The sequence below is a fragment of the Oryx dammah genome, unplaced genomic scaffold (genome assembly GCF_014754425.2).
Source record: "Oryx dammah isolate SB20612 unplaced genomic scaffold, SCBI_Odam_1.1 HiC_scaffold_25, whole genome shotgun sequence".
In the NCBI taxonomy this organism is placed as follows: domain Eukaryota; kingdom Metazoa; phylum Chordata; class Mammalia; order Artiodactyla; family Bovidae; genus Oryx; species Oryx dammah.
The window spans coordinates 38,311,345-38,324,162 of record NW_024070209.1 but is presented as its reverse complement, the minus strand read 5'-3'; the positions used below and the strand labels follow the sequence as shown (position 1 = coordinate 38,324,162).

At 37.5% G+C, this 12,818-nt stretch overlaps 1 protein-coding gene across 6 annotated transcripts in view; it reads right to left on the bottom strand.

Annotated features, from left to right (window-relative positions):
- Positions 1-12,818, bottom strand: part of CCDC85A (coiled-coil domain containing 85A) — a 224,331-nt gene that overhangs the window by 49,167 nt on the left and 162,346 nt on the right. For 5 of the 6 annotated variants that reach the window (XM_040224880.1, XM_040224876.1, XM_040224881.1 and 2 more), the window contains exon 3: positions 3,003-3,079. The exons of the other annotated variant lie outside the window; for it this stretch is intronic. In XM_040224880.1, coding sequence (XP_040080814.1) covers positions 3,003-3,079 — 77 coding nt within the window. The remainder of the gene's footprint in view (positions 1-3,002; positions 3,080-12,818) is intronic. 6 annotated transcript variants of the gene reach the window in all.

Here is a 12,818-nt window from a genome sequence, read left to right as displayed (position 1 = left end):
TTCATCCATGCCTCCTGTGAGCTCCTCTTCACCACCAGATAGAACCAAACTGAGTCTTCACTACATTTTTCTATTTTATAAAAAAATCCTTCATTCTGGGACCTGGTAACTTTGCATGGGTGTAACACTGACCCAAGCTTTAATTACCCTTAGACTTATGAAATGTAAGAGTTAGGAGAAACCTTGTCATTTACATATTAGGAAATGGAAGCCTTTGCAACTACCCAGAGAAAAATCCATAAGCATTTATGACACTCATTCTGGTTAGTTTTAAATATGTATTTCTAGGGCAAAGTTGTGACTTTCTGTTCATTATATACAATTTTATATAAACAATAAAAGTAGGCATTAAGGAGATTTCTTCATCCAGGAAAGGTTTTATGTAATTTAGTCTAAATACTCAACCAACAGCAAGGAACCTTCTATAGGCACAAAAGGTATCTGATACACTTGGAATTTCAATTGTCTACTATATTCTTATTTCTGCTTATCCAAAGACAAGTGGACCTATTTTTTTTTTTTTTTTACAAACTTGGGAATAAAAAAAAATAATACTTTCTAATCAAGGCACAGTGAACAAGTTCTTATAATTGAAAATCAAGTGTTCAGATACTGATACTAATTTATTCAGGGATGTCAGCTTGTCACATTGAACTGACCTTGCAAATCAGCTCATATCATGCAGTCAGAAATTGTTTCTGAAGGGAAATTTCATGATTAAACATCTAAGAATAAGTTACATATCTCTTTGTATTATTTAGTCCAAGTCTTAGACTTATACAAGGATTCAGTCGACATGATTCCCACTGCTCTGAGGATCATTTACTATTTTCCATCCTCAGATCTGATCTACTGTCCGTGTTCATTTCAGATTTTTGTTGTTGTTGTTATTGTTCATTTTGTTCAGTTTTTGTTCACCAATTTCACTTCATTTCAGTATTTATACAAGTAGTCGCAAACGGTGATTCTATCATATCTAACTTAGCTATAAATGAAGACAACACTCTCAAGTACAGAAATTCAAAATGAATAATATTTTTGAACTGAGTCAGATTATATTCATTGCATAAGTCCAAGGGAGTATTGCAGACAATAGATCTTCTCTACATTAAAGTACTTTAGATACATAAAAAGCTGAATTGTAAAAAAATTATTTTTCCTTCTTAACATCCATCATTAAAATCAGCAAGAATATGACAATAATTGACAACATCTTTTTTCTTTCTGAAAAGTACATATGATAATGGTGCCTCCCACATTAATAACATCCTAGGTTCAATAAAACATGGTTTTCTTAGCCCTTTCTTGTAGAGAAAACCAAAACCAAAAACAATAGCAATCTTCTTTGATGAAAAACAGCAATGCACTTAAAATCATATGAATTTGTAAAAAAAAAAAAAAAGTAATATCATCTATTCTTAACTATGCAAATATTTAAATATACATGTACATATCAGGTGTAGTTGAGGACTCTTCTGATCTCCTTTCAAGACCTCTAAAACTCACTTTCACAGATTTTTAAAAATCAATTTTATAATAATTTTCCCATTTGTTGTACCTCTTTTTCAATAAGACAGCACACATGCATTTACTCAATACTTGGTGTAAATTTCAATTCCCACTCAGAGGAAAAGCAAGAAATACATCTCTTTTTTTCCTGTTTTTTTGTTGCTTACAATCCCAGTTGCCTCAGAGATGATATAACGTGTAAATAAACTAATCACATTTCTTAGGTTTCTTGGAACAGAGAAGTTAGATGTGGTCAGTTAAGGATATTAGCACAGTCATACCCTGAATCCAATATAAAAGGGAAAATGGCAAAAAAAAAATTTTAAATAAAAAGTATAAAAGAACATAAGAAAAAACTCTACCAGTAGTATTTTGTTTCATAATGCAATAAACCTTTCTGTCACCATGAGCATTGACATATGTACAGTTTGAGAAGGGTGAGAAATAGCCTCATTTCATTTAATCTCTAATGACTGACCAATAAAAGAAAGAGATATTTCTACATGCAGTACCTGACAGCCTAAACCATCATCAGAGAGCAAAACTAGTTTGAAAACAAGATTTAAAAGACCTAAAACAGCTTTCCAAAGTCTTTGGTTAATTCTTTGTATTAATGTTTATATTTCTCCTGAACTATAAACACTCTTTGTCTTGACATTTAAATTGTTTACTATTAGAGGTTTAATTTTCTCTTAGTCACTAATGAAATAGAAAAAGTCACCAGAATGTAGAAAGAACACTAGTGACTAAATGTTGAGAAAATTATTTTCTATGAAATATTAAAATACTGTTTACCTGTCTGTCAAGGAAACCAAGCCAAATCAGTAGATTTGTTAAACTCTTCAACAAAACATTTCCCAAGAACCACGACCTCAACCAACATCATTTCAAGATAAACAGTCCGTGGAAAAAAGTAAAATACATTTTTAAGTAAAGTATATGGCAAGGCCTTAAATCCCATAAAATTTACCATTTTATATTCACCCAGGAAAAGAAATCAAGCCCCAAGGTAAAAACTGTCAATTACTGTCACTTTCTTGTTGCACTCTAAGTGTTCAATTATATCACAAAAAATTTTAGAAAGTACTCATTTAATTAAAACATGAAACTTTCAAACTACCTGTAGCTCTCCCTAGCTTGTAAATTAGCACACTTCCCTGAAATAAAGTCCCTTCCCTATGTTCACCAACAACATGCATGACAGACGTGAGCAGTACCATCAAATTTCTACTCTTGTTTTCTCTTTCTTCTTCTTACAAAAAGATAACAACATTCTTATTTTAGACATATGTACCCTTTAGTATCACGCTTAAGAATCTGGACAATATGATGATTCATTATGAAAAGCAATCATGCTGTACATTGATGAATGACTATTGACAAAATGATGTCTATCATTTAAAGGAGAAAATGTAATTGAGACTTTAAATTCCAAATAAAATACTGTAACTCAAATGACACTGACTAACTGTGAGCTTCTAGAAGTCACCCACCTGGGGCAGCATGCGATTTTCTTCCTCCAGCTGTCTTACTCTTGCCTCCAGCTGCCTAACATAGGACAAGGTTGATTCTAAAATTGAAAAGAAAGAACTCACATTATACACACAGGTCTTGTTTGGTACACCGTCATGCTACTTCTGGCTCCATTTATTTAAATCAGGTAGTGACTACTTAGTCTGATTTTTAGGGGAAAAAAAAGATCTCACCCCAGAAAAACTATAACAGAAGCCATTAAAACTCTAAGCAGTTTGAACAATTGCACAATGTTAAGGAGAATCAGAGAAATATATAGGTGGTAAGATTGTAGGCGTCTGCACACCATGCAGCCTTCAGAACATTAGACATTTTGAAGATAGTTATTCCCCCTTGTCTACTTTGTGCATTTTGAACTTTCCCACACATAAGCCTTCTTGTAATATTCATTATAACCAAGCTAAATTACAAGGTTTTTTAAAAAATTGAAAATAAAATATTTTGAATACCGAGCTCCCTTCATTTTCTCAATAAACTTTTCAAATCTTAGGAGGAATGGTTTGTTCTTCTCACAAATCTATAGATACCTATGACTGTATCTAGAGAACAGCTACAAAAGGGCTAAATAATAAAGCTAGTCTGAATTTTGACTTGATTTTGGCTCAAGTTTTCCCCTATTTAGGTAAATCAGGGCAGACTTGAAATTTGTTGTTTTCATTTCTTCAACAAGCTCAGGTGTATGCTGACAGCTCAGAATCAGCAACATGTTAGTGTCTGTTCCACAACGAAACACTAGATTTTATAGCTTTACATTATGAAAATGTGGTCCACATGTGGAAAAGGTGGAGTTTCATTCTGAGCAACCATTTCACAACAATGCTTCTTCATTAAACCAAAAATAATCCAGAGCACAGCATCATACTGCAACATAGCTGAAATTCATTCCTTAGCCAAGAGCAAACATACTTCAGGTATAGTGAAATGTACATGACCAAAGAATCCCTCTAGAGCACACTTCCACAGTTAATATTAAAGCAACAGATCCTCAGTGCATGTTCTTCAGCCTCAAAAATACAAGAGTAAGAGGCAAGGCCAAGTTGGTAGTAGATTTAAGAGGACAGCATTTGAAGCCCCTGATAGTCTGCACTTAGGATGACTATGTGTGCAAATGAATATCTTGACCTGAAATTCATCATGGAAACTCTATAAAAAATATATGAAAATTGGTTATATGAACTCAGTTCCATTTTGTGACCTCCAAGGCAACAAAATAACATTTTATTTTCTTAAAACACCTAAGAAACTTCAGTAATTCACAATATAAAAATTAAACTCACCCCTAACTGGTTTATAGCCTGCCTGTTTTCATAAATGTTTGCAGAAGTCCCCATCACTAACATTAATAGAAGCATCCACTGATCTCACACCAATGGTGATGACTTGCCTTGAGCATTTCTCAACAAGACAGAAGAAACACAAGGTAAAGGAAACTGGTGACATTTGCTAAAAATATGTTCTCATTCTTTTTTAGCTCAATGAAATGTTATGTGTTTGCCTTACGGACTTCAAGAGGGGAAAAAGTGTCTGGCATAAATGAATAACAAACTTACTGATTTCATGAATCTGTTTTACTCTAGCAAATGAATAAGTGATTTGCTGATCATCAAAATGTGAATGTATAACAGATTCCCTGATTTACACAGTTCTACAAGCTCCCCTCTCTTAAAACAAAAAAAAATGATAAATATCACTGAAGTGAAAAGGTGCTCAGAAAGTCTATGTAAACCACGAACAGATATAATCCTTTTACACTTTGTTCACAATTTATACCCTATCTTTATTGTACTTACTGCACTATCCTTAAGGCTAGGATACTGAAAGGAGCTGAAATGACACTATACAGAGTGATTTAGGTGACAGTTGAAAATGCTACTGAATGAATTTTAACTCAATAACTATCTTCAGTCACTTTAATCTATTTCTCTTCTTTAAATCTTTGCAGTTTACATATTTGATGACTTCATTAAGTTTCTACTTATATTACGAAAGTCATATCATGTCACTTCCAAAAAATGGGAAATTCTTGAATTTGGAAAACATTCCTTAACTGCAATTTTTATTGTCAAGTTACAACAGATGAAGTCCAAATATTTGTTTCAAAGCATTCACTGAAAATATGGGCAGGGACGGAAATGATAGGGAATATTTTCAGACAGGCAACATAATGAGAAAAGTTAGCTCTACAGTAAAGGCAGAGTAAAGGAAAGTTTTGAGTTCATTTGTTCCACACAAGTATTGATTGTGTCACTTGATGTCTGTCAAGGCACTACTGGGGTTGGGATGAAGAGAAGGCCAGTTACTGGAAGTCTTAAGTTTCTCAAAACACAGACTCCATTTTAAGATTACATGCCCATGTGCTGTGTCCCAGAAGGTCCTGTTCTTCCAGCTTCAGTTTCTGTTGCCATTATTACTTAACAATGAACAGATACAATGAATGGAAAGACTCCTCATGTGTGTGTGTGTGTGTGTGTGTGCATGTGTGCGTGCGTACGTGCGTGCGTGTGTGTGTGTGTGTACGGAGGTAGAGGGGACAGGAAGAATAGCTGATCTGCATAAATAAATACAAGAATTCACACTGTTCACTGTTCGTCAAGAAACTGATTATATACTGGTTTTACGTGGGAGTAGAGCACACACACTTTTTTTCTAGAATATACTGGAAGATCATCACTGAATCCCTGAGTCCCTATATGAAGAGCTATTGAGGAACCATTCAATCTTTCAATTGTGACATGACAGAAAAACAAATAATTGTTTTGTTAAACCCTTATGACTTCAAGATTTGTTACTGCACCATAGGCTAGGCAAGCCTGACTACTAGTACATAACCGATCAGGGTACAGAAAATATGTAAACATTTTAATAAAACATAATAGGATAAAGTGTAAGAAATTCCACTTCAAAAAATACACCACAATCCACATGCTAGTCCTAGCTGGTCATTAGAAAAGAAAGATAAAATCTTGTAAGAAAGAAGAAGAGCCCTTTGTGTGCTGGAATATATTTGACCTTGTCTGTGACAGTCCCTTCCCCAGGCTGCTGCGTCCTTTCCCTTCCTTTCTCAAGGACCTTCCAGAGTGGTGTCAGCTCTAAGCTAAGCTGGTCTTTCATTACACCCACAGAGCGTGGAGTACAGCTGTGCTCCCAAGAAAAGTATATGACAGAAATAAGTGTTTTTATTACAAAATGATACGCACATGCATGGGCACACACACACACACACACACACACACACACACAACTGCATTAGAACATGCTATCATTTGAACTGATGGCTACATTTATACCAATGGCTGACAGCTGTTAAAACAGATTTCAGGATGTCATTTTTGGCTTTCAGAACTGTGAGGATGAGGTTCCAAAGGAGCAGCAAGATTCCCTGCAGAAAATGGCCAAATATGAGGCTACACATAGATGTCCAACATATTAAAGAGGTATGCTATCTTCAGGGAGTGTATAAAGAGTTGAGGAGAGATAAGGAGGGAAAAAAATAAAGCAATAACATGATATTCAGAGCTGAATCATGTGAAACAGGAGTACACCAAGATCAATACTGTCTGTAGTTCTTCTGAAGAAACCTCACTAATGGATCAACAAGAGCTTCGGAGATCAGACAGAAGCCAGTGAAGTCACAGGATGGACAAGAATGATCCTGCTATAAGCAAGGAAGAGAGAAGGAATTTACATGAAAGAAGAGAAGGGGATATACTGGGAGCAGACAGAGGAGAAGCCAGGTACATCCCACTCTCATGGATCTGAAGAACCAATGTCAAATCACAGATATGCAGATGGTGAGATTTGCTTTTTATTTCTGCCAAGGGCATTTTCTATTTCCACCCTGGGAAATCTACAAACGTCTACACATTAGAAAAGCTAGGTGAAGCAAACAATACCACTGTGAAAATCCAATGACATTCTCAAGATTTTCTGGATAAATCTTGATCACATTTTCAAGGCAGAAACCATTCTCTCCATGTATCTCTCTTTTTTTTTTTTTAACCTATATGGAACACGAGTTCACAGTATCTCTTGCAATAAAACAAGTCAAAGAAACAGTCATAAGAATTCCACTAATATACATCTTCTAATTGATTCCACTTTTAGAACTGAAATATACCTAAACGATTCCCTAATCTAACCTATCCCTAATCCCGACTCATTTGGCAGATGATAGAATAAAGTCCAGAAGCTAGTGAATTTGGCCTCCAACACTGGGGATTAGCTATATACATTCAAAAGATTTTGTTTCATTCCTGGGGCATCACAGGGATTCCCACTGCGGATCTTCTAATCACTGGGATGTCAAGCTTCTCACACAGATCATTAAATTCTAACTTCTTTTATTTTTTCCTGATTTTAGATATTCTGGATGGACTTTTACCTTTAAAATAACTTGATATTCTCCTTGGACAACATCTTGGACTTGATTTCACTTCAATTTACCTGAAATGCGTTCAGTCATATAAAGTAGGTTGACTTTTTTTTTTTCTCTCTGCTAGTTTGAAAATACCCTGGTCGAAATACTAAACCCTCTAATTTCCCCCTTGGCTTCTAAAGTGGTGTTTCTCTCCCTGGAGGACTCCCATCCATGAAATCAGCCATGAGTTACTCTGATCATTGTACCCAAAGGGTTTACTGTTGATATTTGCAACTGTCTAAGGTTTGTCAAACTTCTAAGTGGTTTTGATTAGACAAAGTGTCATCTGGTCTTTAAGATTTCAGGGCGAAAAATAAAATTTGGTAACGGTCCATTCTAAAACACGTTACAGCATTTGCAAGGAAGTGCAGGAGGAAAGTCATCTGGAAGACTTTTGCCACTGTGGGTTTACAGGTGTTAGCTTTTCTGAGGCTAAATTAATCTCCCACAGCCAGAGAAAGTCCAACAGCCAGATGATTTCAAATCTGTAGGCAATCTCTTTAATAAACCCCAAACTCTAAAGACACTCCTTGAATTAGTTCCAAATTAATCCCACCATCCACAGGCTTTTACATATTCCTGAGGGAAAGTCTTCAGAACTATATATTTTAAAAATTATTACGGTTCTAAAAGTGTTACTCTTTCTTCCTCAGGCAAGCAAAGTTCAGCCTCCTACTTAAGAATTAATATTAGCTCGAGAAGTACAAGTGATTACCATTTTTCACTATAATTTGATGCTTTTCTTATTAAAAAAAAAAAATCTTGTTGGCATCAGCATTTTAGGATTTGCCTGGATATTTAACTCAAACTGCTTTATTGGCAGAGATAGAATTTTGTATTTTTAATGGGATCTTTAATTGTCCTCAGTAGGTTAAAAAAATGATGTCAGGTCTTGCCCCGGTTCATCATCTATGAAGCTAATTCTACTCTTGTCAGACCCTTCTCTAGGTGGCAATCTGAAAGAAATATGAGATGGTTATTTTCTATTCCAATCCTCCCATCTGGAAACCTGTTCACTGTTTTTCACTGGCCCTAACTTCTCTTAGCTCTGGGTCTCTGCCCACACCTTCCCTGCCAAATAATCTTTCTCTGCCTAGTCTATACTCCTTATTCCTCTATGCATGTTATGAAAAACAGCTTTATAATGAGATTCAGCAAAGATTTCCACCTGCAAATGCTGCTGGGCTAGTCTCTATCTCTGATAATCAAAACTGAACAATTTTAAATTCTTCTCCCTCCATAAGTGCCTTTCAATTTCCCTTATCATTTGCCAAGAAATCAAATATTGGGTGTCCTGGGATTTTTCTTTACATAGTTGTTTCTGTTGTTGCTGTCGTTCAGTCGCTAAGTTGTGTCCGACTCTTTGAGATCCCATAGACCACAGCATGCCAGGCTCCTCTGTCCTCCACTATCTCCCAGAATTTGCTCAAATTCATGTCCATTGATTCAGTGATGCTACCTAACCATCTCATCCTCTGTCGCCCCAATCACCCCCTGACCTCAATTTTTCCCAGCATCAGGGTCTTTTCCAATGAGTTGGCTTTTTTCATCAGGTGACCAAAATATTGGAGCTTCAGTTCAGTCCTTCCAATGAATATTCAGGGTTGATTTCCTTTAGGATTGACTGGTTTGATCTCCTTGCTGTTCAAGGGACTCTCAAGAGTCTTCTCCAGCACCACAGTTCGAAAGAAAGCACTAGTTCTTTGGCACTCAGCCTTCTCTATGGTCCAACTTGCACATCTATACATGACTACTGGAAAAAACTATAGCTTTGACTATACAGACCATGGTCAGCAAAGTGATATCTCTGCTTTCTAAAACACTATGTTTGTCATAGCTTTTCTTCCAAGCAGCAAGTTTCTTTTAATTTCATGGCTGCTGTCACTATTTGCAGTGATTTATATGTTATTTATTTTCACATTTTCATTTCCTGCCCAAATATGCTACATTAAAACATTCCCTTAAACCCTACACAGTAACTGCTGGTGTTCCCTGCAGGGATTTAATACACACTTGTTGATTTCCTGTAATATCACTTTTTGGTGTTCACCAATAGTGAATATCTGCTGTGTACCAAACACTGTTCTAGATACTGCAGATAAAGCAGCAAGCAATAGCAAGAGCGATAAGGATGTGAGTTCATGATAGCACATTCCAGAGGGGAAGACAGACAATGGAAAGCAAATACACTCTTTTGTGAAGGCAATATGAGAAATAAAGGCAGCAAAACAGAGATCTTGGGAAGAGAGATGAGCACAAGTAGGGCTGCATTAGGGAGCCTGGTCTGGGAATTCTCTGGGGAAGACAAGCTGCAAATAAGTCAACTCTGCAAATGGCTTGGGGAAGAGAATTCTCCAAATCAGGGAAGGGTGTGCATAGGCTCTGCTGCAGAGAGTCCCTTCTGGTGTCTAGCTGTGAAGGGGAAAGGGACAGCAGCTTGAAACTGGGACCTGTTTATCTCATCACCTTTCTCCACTACTTACATTTTTAAAAAACTTTGTGTTCTGTTTGGCTATTTACACTTAGACCTAGACTTTAATCCTTTGACTGTTAGGTTTTCTTTGTGACAAAAGCCTTAGCATTCCACTTGGCTGCATCCTCTCACACACCCTGCTTCCCCCGATCAGGAAATTCTGTTGACCCTGCTGCCAAAATATCCTGAAAATCCAACCTCCTACTAGTCTCCTAACAGGTGTCCTCTATTCTATCCCTACCTCCTTTCCTGGATCTATTATAATGCAAGATCTATTTCAAACCCACAGCAGCCAGGGTTTACTTCCTAAAATGATGTCTGATCATGCCAATTCTTTAAAACACCCCAGGAGCTCACCATTTTGCTCCACATAAAAGTCAAAGTCCTGGGGCTCCTTTGATGGTCCAGTGGCTGAGAATCCGCCTGCCAGCGCAGGGGACACGATTTCAATCCCTGGTCCATAAAGATCCCGGACATGCCAGGGGGCAACTAAGCCCGTGCACCACAACTAACTAAGCCTGTACTCTGTAGCCCAGTAGCCACAACTACTTGCCCCACAGCCCCTCATTCAAAATGAGAAGCCACTGCAATGAGAAGCCACAACTAGAGAATAGCACCCCTGCTCTCTGTAACTGTGCAAGCAACCAAGACTCAGTGCAGCCCAAAATAATAAATATATACTCTTAAAGTCAAGGTCCTTAAAAAGCCCAGCAGGGCCCCATATGATCTGGACACCCGGCAAGTCTATGACTTCATGACCTCGCACCTCAGCTCCAGCCCCCAGGCTTCCTTTCTATTCCCAAACATCCCAGGGACACACTTGCTTTTGTTGTCCAGCTTCTGGGCTGCTCGTCCCAGGGAGATGCTTGGCTAATTTCCTCCCTCCTACAAGTCTCTGTGCCGATCCCTCCCTCTCAATGACACTCACCAAGCCCACCTCATTTAATCTGCAAACTGCCCCCACCTCCACCCTACATCTGCCTGATCTCTGGTTGCTTGCTCTATTTCCTTATTTTTCTTCAAAATACGTTATCACCTTCTATCATACAAACTGTCTTATTCACATGCTACGTTTACTGTATAAGCCCCATCTCTCTTCATCAGAATGTCAGTTCCAGGAGGCAGGGATCTTTGCTGTATTGGGTGATGCACTCCACGTGCCTAGAATAGTGTCTGGCACCATAAAAACTTATTGAACAAGTCAATAAACCAATTACACAGACAGTGCCCTGAAAGGACACTATTTCATAGGACAAGTCTGCATGTTTCAATCACACCAGGTAAGACAGTTTGTATTTGAATGGAGCCAATATCAATTCGGTTGTGCCACTGAACATGAAGAACATTCTACAGAACATTAAACTTTGGATGGAAACACTGGAGAGGTTCTCAGATTATGTCAGATCTAATCATTGGTGGGCCATTTCGGTAAGAAAATCTAAAATGTGTTTTCATCAGACTCAAAAAATTTTTTTCTGTATTGGGGAGGGTGGTGCATAGAGAATGAAAAAGGGCAAGAAGGAAAGTCAAGGTGAGGGAGAGTAGGAGGAATAGACAGAGAGACAAATATAAAAAGATTCATGGGAAATGCGCCACTATGAAGCATTTCTGCCACTAGTATCTTGGAACACAGTATTTCCAGCTGGAAATCTGCTTAAATTGATAAGGTTCCCCATTTTGGTTAGAAATGCCACTGGAAGGAGTTTAAACTTCACCTGGACATTCTCCTCCCAGCCCATCCCTGTGACGGAGGGGTGTGTGAGGGGGAAGGCAGGGGGAAGAGAAAAACCTGTCATTTCAAAGGAAAAGAGAACAGAGTAATGTGCTGTCCTGTTTATTTTAATTAGAATGAAGGCTGGAAATGAAGGCCTTTCCCGAGAATGCTTTGACAGGAAAAATCACAAGTGCTATCTCCTGAGAGTGCCATGCAAGGGATATGTTTTTGGAAACAATTCAGAGTTTGTTTCACTAATTATTTTCTATAAAAGAGTAAACAGTTAAATGAGTATGGAAATCCAATGATGTGCACATAAACCAATTTAGAAAACAGAAAAGAAATTCAAGGCCTATGTCTTAGCTTTGTTCCAGAAAATAATCACCGAACATTTTTTAAGTTTCTCCTCTTTCCAAATGAGAGTGTTTTTAGACTGAGAGAGAATGGCATTTTGTTGCCTATTTGCCAACATCCACCTGTACCTATTCCTTGGGAATTAGTGCCTGGTTGTTTCAGCTTCCATTTCTCTTCAGAAACTAGAGGCTTCATATGGCAAGTCCTTGGCCTTATAGTTACACTCCGAGCTGTCCTATGACTCACACAGCCCTTGGTTGAAGAAATGAATGAATGTCCTCATCATTCGGTTCCCAGCTGCTCTGGTTGCTCTCTAAGTTTGGTGTTCCCAGAACAGTTTAAAACATTTAACTCAAAATCCAGTCAAATTTCCACCAGAAGATCGCCAATAACAAGCAATCTAAAGTGATGTCTGGCTTAGAGGAAGTTTGTGTGCCCTCAAATTGCTTTCCCTTTGACTTTGCTCTTTGAAAGCATCAACCCTATGAAGGAGAAAGTAGATAAGTAGCACTGAACTGGCCTAAAGGACTGGTGACTCTATGGAAAATATTTCAAACTCTAAATAGCTGTTTAGTGTATCATTTTAACAGTTACTCTGGGTTAAAATGCGTCTTACTTTCCACTGTTATGCTGCTGCTGCTGCTGCTGTTGTTATTTCCCAGGGAAAAATGACTGCGTTTTCCCAATGCTGGAGGATAAAAATTCATGTCATTTTAAGAAATGTAACAATTTCCTTTAATGTATGTGGCCCCCTTGTAAGTTCATCTTGTCATCACTGTCAATGAATGAACAAGGAAGCAAATCTATAAGAAAACAGA